Raw genomic sequence first — 7,238 nt, forward strand, 5'->3', positions numbered from 1 at the left:
CGGGCGCCGGCTCACTCGGCCCGCATGGCCTGGCCCGGCCCGCCGCCCGGCGCCGAGCTCTGCCCGCGGCTCCCGCGCAATGGCGCCGGCCCGGGCCCCGGCTCGGCTCGGGCTCCTGCTCGCTCAGAACGGCCGCGGCGGCGGCGGCGGCGGCGGCGGCGCCCGTGACGGATCAATCACGCCGAGAAGGGGTGGGAGCGAGCGGAGTGCGGGAGGCGGGGAGCCAGCGAGCGAGCGAGCGAGCGAGCGAGCGCCGAGGGGGCCGAGTCTCCGCGCACCTCTCTCCAGTGCGGCCGCCTCCTCCCGCCCCCGGGCGCGATCGCAGCTCTTCGCTGCCGGGAGCCGCGGGGCGGCGGACCCTGGAACCCGGCCGGGGGGAGGGAGGGAGGGCGGCGGGAGGCTCGGGAGGCGAAGGCAAGGCTGCCGATCGGCGGCTCGGGCCGCCTCCGGGGACAGGGACGGGCCGCGCGCGCCGGGGGAGGGGGAGGCGTCGGCGCTGCGGCGGCCGCGGGGAGGGCCGTGCTCCCGGCACACGCACACTCGCGCCCGGGGCGCCGCGCCGCACCGGCTGCCGCGAGCGGCTCACCCCGCTGGGAATCTGTGCTCCGGAGCACAGCGGTCGGGGGAATCGGGACCCGGAGCTGCCAGGCGCGGGGGACGCGGGAGCCTCGCCCTGCGATTCCTGTAGCACCTGCGAGGTGACTGGGTACTGCTCTTCCAGGTATGGGCGGGCAAGTCGAGGGAGCAAACGTTCCACAAAGGTGTCCTGGGGGCACCTGCAGCCTGCGCTCTCCTGGGCCAGCTACCTTGGCACCTGGGGCCCTTGATCCAGCCTGGAGTCCTTTGCCAACCCCAGGCCAGGACTGGGATCCGAGCCCTACTACCGCCCCCTCCAGGAATTGACCTCCCAGTGTCCCTAATCCCAGCGGGCCCCGCCTTAAAACTCTCCCCTTGGTGGGAACTCTGTCCTCAGGCCCAAGAAGCACCGCACATCCCTGGACTTGGCTTGCTCTCTCTGCCAGGTGGCATAGGCACACTGACTAATTCCAGGCAAAACAGTCCTGCGCCAGGTGAACCTGAGTGACCCCTCTGTGTCTCCGCATGAGCCACGGCAGTTGTGCACACTAACCTACAAACTCCCAGAGCCTGATTAATTCCGGGGGGGGGGGGGGATAGATCATATTACAAAACAAACAAGCACTGGACCATATGCACGACCTTGTGACAAGAGTGGAGTTTAACCTTCACTGAGTGCTTGCTACCTGACATACTCAATCCTCAGAACAGCCCTAGAAATTTAGTGCACTGGGTCTTTCGCGCCCACTTCACGGGGCTGGGTGGGCTCAGTAGCTGGATAATATACACAGCTAACACAGGGGAAGCAGAACACAAAGCCACGAGGGACTCTTGTGCACCCCTGTTGTTGGAAAGCACCTCCGGAAGGAGGGCACGGCGCTCTCAGTTGCTCCGGATCCGGTTCCTCCACACATTTGGTAAGGAATTGTGTAAAAGGAGTCCGTGTGTCTGGAGCGACGCAGGCAATCCTGAAGAAGCCTGGATTATCCGGAGAGTAGAGCCCAGGCTGAGCCGAGAGCATGGGCAGTACCTTGGACAGCTCCAGAGCGCAAGGGGCCAAGTCAGCCGGCTTCCTCTCCTCTTTCTAGGCCTCTACATTTCCTTCTTCCCCGGGCTGAAGGCTTATGCCAGAGCAGAGCTCTGCCAAGCACACCCATCTTCCAGCCAAAAAAAAAATAGTCCAGAGGTAATAGTCACCCCAGACATTGTAGCAGGTGTCTTACAGGAAGGGACCCATCTCCTTCCCACCAGCCTGACTCCCGGCCAGGCTGTGACCTCATGTCCTACTTTGCTCGTCTGGGCATCCCTCTGGCTCTCAGTTCCTGCCCTGATCTTTCCCTGTGGGTAACTGGGTCGTTGACATTCTCCCTGGTTCTGGGTCCCAGCCTCAGCCACCAGCCTAGAATTTGTGTTCTTGTAGAGATGGAGCGGGGCTGCTTTCAGATAACAGCCATCCCTTCCTTCTACTCCATTCCATTTGAGAGGCCCTCCTCCATGCTTGCTAGGAAGGTACAGAAGTGAAGAAAGCAACCCCAGCCACTGTCCTTGTTGAGTTGCTGTTCTTCTTGAGAGAGAGAGGCGATACCTAGAATAAGAGGCTATTTCAGGGTTTGAGGGAAAGGCCATCAGAAGACAATACTACAGGAAAGAGGATAGAGAACAGATGAGCTCTGGGTAAGATCCAAAACAGGGAGTTCAGGAAGTTCTCACCACAGTGACACCTTAGCAGAGACTTAAGAGAAGTAAGACAGAAAGTCAGTATCCCATGAGAGGGAAGGACACAGGATATGGGGCAGGAGTGAGACTGGCACGCTTGGGGATGGTCTGGAGCCAGGGTGGCTGGCCCAGAGTGAACAAGAGAAAGATCAGTAGGATCAAAGGTCAAAGGCAGGGGAGATCATTCAGGGCCTCATTGCTGTGAGGACACCGGCTGCACTGACAAAATGGAGAACCGCAGCAACTGTGCCATAATCTGAGCTATTTGACCAGCCTCCTCTGGCAGCTCAGCGATGATGCATTAGGCAGAGAAAAGGGCACAAGAAGGCACACCAGCTACTATGTTCAATGTCATGGCAAGAGCCAGGGTAGAAGCAGAGGAGTTGGAAATGGCTGGAGTGGTAATTGCTCTTATTGTTAATGGGAATAGAATGTACTGGCCAAGTCCCAGGATGGTGGAGACACTTGACTGTAGTCCTCTCCTTATGAGAGAAAGTAATACACCTCAAGGTGCCCCTCCAGAACCAGAGGGGGGTCAGCAGGGTCTGCAATGCTTAAAGTTTCATGGTCTTCCCATACCCCAATTTCCTCAACACACATTCCCCTACAAATGGAAGTTTGTCTCCAAACCCCAGCTTGCACGTGGGACTATGCCAAGATAGTCCCTCACTGGCTTTGTGGGGACTTGGAAAGTCTGTGGTCCATTGTCTATTGCGGAGAAGAGCATCCTTCCCTCTCAGCAGGATTCTGACATGGGAAGGTGCCCCCCACACACACACACACTCTGTCTACTCTACCTCTATTAGGCTGGGCACCCCAGCTCTGCCCTAACAGCTGTCTTCTTCTAAGACATGGGTCTAAATTTCCTGCCCTTTCCCATCAGTTGTCCGTGCCTTCCTCCGCTCTGTCTCTCAAAAGCAGCAAGGCCTCCTTTGACTCTTTTTAAACTCTTTTTTTTTTTAATGTTTATTTCCTTCTTATGTGTACATGTGTGCACAAGCCCACATGTACACAACTGTGTATAATGGCACGCATGTGGAGGTAAGAGGACAACCTTTAAGAGTCAGCTCTCCCCTTCCACTTTCTGGATCCTGAGGGATTGAACTCAGGTCATCAGGCTCGGCGGCAAGCCACCAAGCCAGCCATTGTGCCATCCCATCAGCCTACCCCTCCTCTTCTTTAAGAAACCTTGACAAGCCACCCTTACAGACATCTTCCGTGGATCCGCGTTTATGTTGGGATAGTTCTTTCAATCAAGCAGTTCGGCTATTTTTATAAAGTGTGTTGTTTTACATTTCTTCTTTTCTTTAATGGAGTGGTTGTGAATGATGGCTCTGAAAAAGATTCCCTGAATGACTCGAAGGAGCTTGTTCCTGTTCTCCCAAGGCATGTTTTTTAAACTGAAAAATTGGGTTTCAGGCATCAAATGTGGTCTAGTGACATCTTTGAGTAATAATAATAGCTGCTACGTACATTAACCACCCACCCGCTCTGTGCCAGACACCTTGGTGCGCATCCTCGAAGACTGTATGGCTGCCTGGGAAATGGGTGTTAGCATCTTCATCTGTAAATGAAGGGACCTGGGCTCTCTTGATTCATTGGTGTCCTGAGAGTATAGACACAAGCCACCTATCCATCCCTGATCCCATGCTTGCCTCTCTTCCACTCACTCTGAGGATACACTTCTGTGTCTGACCAGGAATGTTATAAAAAGGTTAAGAACACCATTGAAGGGCTGGGGAGGCGGCTCAGTGGATAAAACGCTTTTCTGCACAAGTATGAGGACCAAAGTTCAGATCCCGAGAACTGACATTAAAAGCTAGGCCTGATCCAGGGATGGTGGTGCACACCTGTAATCCCAGCACTCAGGGAAGCAGAGGCAGGTAGATCACTGTGAGTTCAAGGGCAGTCTGGTCTACAAATCAAGTCCAGGACAGCCAAGGCTACACAGAGAAATCTTATCTTAAAAAAAAAAAGTAGGCACGAGGGTTAGATATTTCAGAGGACCAGGTTTGATCCGCAGCACCTACATGGTGACTTGTCTGTACCTCAGGTTCCAGAGAATCCAACCCCCTCTTGTGGCTTTCAGGGCCTCCTGCACACATGTGGCATACAGTCATACATGTGGGCCAAAACATCTATACATATGAAAATAAAATGAACAGATTTTAATAAATACAATAAAAATAAACGCTAGTCATGGTGGTAAGTATCTTCGTTCCAGCAAGATAATCCTAGGAGCTTGTTAGCCAGTTGGTTTATTCAAATCAGTGAGCTCCAGGGTTAGTGAGACAGCTTGACTTTTGATGATGATGATGATGATGATGATGATGATGATGATGATGATGATGTAGAGAGCAATAGAGGAAGACACTGAACATCAACCCCTGGTCTCTAAACACAGAGACTCTCACATCTATATGTGCAAATGCACAGAAGGCTGCTGAAAGTCAACGCTGACAGGTAGGAAGAGGAGCTGGCCAGGACTTTACTGAATGAAGGCTGGGGCTGGGTCTCCTGGCCTACCCAGGAAGTCCCTCTGATGACAATGACCCCACCACAGTGGCACCAATGGTTCGGCGCCCTGGTGGCCGGATCTCTCGTCAGGTCTAACAATGAGGACTGCATTTCCAGCATAAGTTGGGTGTGGGCGGTAATTCTTAGTCAGATGGTTGTCAGAGGGCACAGACTGGTAAAAGCTCAAAGCCCCTCTCATTTATAAATTTCAAACACAGTAAGATCTTTGACAAAAGGAACAAAAGACAGACAAGAGGTACATTTTTGCAGCAGAGCCTCGGGTGGGGAAGATGCTTAGAAAGCCTTTGGTCCAACCACCTGTCCAACATTTGAGTCCCTCCTTACCTTTAGGGGCCATGGGGATTTTGAAGCCAGATACTCCTGGGTTCCTGTCTTTGCAACCTTAGTGCTGCAACTCCAGGTTAACCAATTACCCTCACTAGCTTCAGTTCCTACTCTGTGAAGCAAGGATGATAATGGCTCCTCCTCTATGGGGTCATCCTGAGGATTAAACAGTTAACAAAAGCCGTTACTGCTGAGCCCCGACATGTTGGCTGCTGTTTCTATTGAACTTCCTCACCAAGTATCTGTGGTGCTTAACACAGCCCTAGACACTTAATAGGCAAGAAATCAAGAATAATAATGCCACCAAAGATGGCAAGACCCATGCCTGCTGAGAGTTTGCTGCTTGACTGATGAGATTTTCATACATATGTTCCCCTCGGGCTTCACCAAAGTCAGCTGTCCTATAGCTCTCTCCCTTCTGGCACCCGATTCTGCCACCGACTCCTATGTTACTCTCAACTTCGTCCGTGGTGGCACGTGACCAGCAATAGCTACAGGCATCTCCTTATACTTTCTTCCTCAGGAGAAATGACCCTGGAGCCTTTAGCCTCCCTTGGCCATCGGCCATCATCCCAGGCTTCTCTTTCACCGTAAAGTCAGAACTGACCACAATCTCTCCAAATAGGCCAAGAAGCGCACAGTGGAGCAGGGCCAGCCCCAGTGCAACCACTCGACTGCTGATGTTTCCAAATAGCCAGGTCTTCCCTACCCCATTTGTCAGCAGTTTTACCTGGAAACCCCACAATGAGAGTGAAATGTTTCTCCAGTGACCCTCTCCTACTGTCTGGGCCAGCCATAGGTGTCCTGCACGGCAGATCTCTTCCAGTTAAGTGTCTGTGATTAGGAAACCTGACTTTCTTTCTTGTCCTAAAACACTGACCAGAATGGTAAATAGGAGAGGTCAAGAGCCACAGGTATGGGTCTGCCCACACTGGGCATCATCTCATACCAGGATTAAATCTCTCGACAACTCTGTATCCTGTCACCTGCCTTTTCCTGCCTCACACAACACAACGTGACCATTCTTGCTGCACTTTACTGAAACTCTAGTACATGCCGTCTCCGGTCTCCTCTGACCTGCCACACTGCGAAGCCCATGAAACCAGGTGACCGTAGCTGTCTGGGTGTTGGTGAACACGCACTGACTCTTGGGAAGCTATGTGGTCAGATGTTCTGGAATACTGCAGAGTCAGCACCTGAATCACCTGTGAAGGCTCTCAGAACCTGGAACCCAGCCACCCCCCACTGCCTGGCCCTTTCTGCCTCTCCCCTTCCAGGGTTCCTCTTGTTTTCTGCACCTGCCTGCCTGGTATGGGCTCCGTGGAGGCATGTAGCTGCCTTTGGAAAGTTTCTTCCATTTCCCTTTTGATCATACAGGCTTGTTACCCACTCACTGGCTAAGCTCTACCAAAATTTTGGCAATGTCTCTGTGACAAGCCCAGAGATGAATGAGCCCTCCACTCTTGCGTTCACCCACCCTGCTTGCTCCATTTGCTTCACTCAAACTAGTGTCTGTGACCTCTCAAAGCCTCTGCTTGTTCTGGGCCTGAGTGCCAGCAAGGCAGCTATATCTCTATTCTAGACTCTTCCTTCCAGAGTCTCTCATAGTTCTCATATTCTGGTAAATGTTGAGATGTAACATGTGTGCTGAAGATGACACAAATGTTAAACACGTGGCTCAGTGGATTTACACAAATCAGACATCCACAGAAGCAGCCAGAGAGACAGTAACCTGAAGCCCCGGGTGACCTCCTCTCCCCAGAGGAAGCACACACCGAGCATCAACACCAGAGATTGGTTAGGGCCTCTTCTTGGACTTGAGCTAAACGGCATCATAATCCATCCTCTTTGAGTCAGCAACACCCTGTAAGGTTCATCCACATGGTCATGTGTGTTGACAGACCTATTATCACAGCTGTATGGTGGCCTTGGCATTTAACAACCCAACTTCAGCACACTGACCTACACATGAGGCTTTCTCTCCACCTTTACTCCAGGTCTGGCTGCTTGCCACAGTCTGACTTGTAAGGCTGGCCCCTCTTCTAGCTCTGCTGTAGTCTAGCCTTCATCCATCCTACCAAGAA

General features: G+C 52.8%; 1 protein-coding gene across 1 annotated transcript in view; it reads right to left on the reverse strand.

Annotated features, from left to right (window-relative positions):
- Gabbr2 (gamma-aminobutyric acid type B receptor subunit 2) overlaps window positions 1–26 on the reverse strand; it is a 326,257-nt gene extending 326,231 nt beyond the window's left edge. Inside the window, exon 1 of the mRNA XM_055605273.1 lies at window positions 21–26. Within this exon, the coding sequence (XP_055461248.1) occupies window positions 21–26 (6 nt within the window). The remainder of the gene's footprint in view (window positions 1–20) is intronic.
- Between the last annotated feature and the right edge of the window lie 7,212 nt (window positions 27–7,238).

Source organism: Psammomys obesus, unplaced genomic scaffold (assembly GCF_907164565.1).
Source record: "Psammomys obesus unplaced genomic scaffold, mPsaObe1.curated_primary_1811, whole genome shotgun sequence".
NCBI classification, from domain to species: Eukaryota; Metazoa; Chordata; class Mammalia; order Rodentia; family Muridae; genus Psammomys; species Psammomys obesus.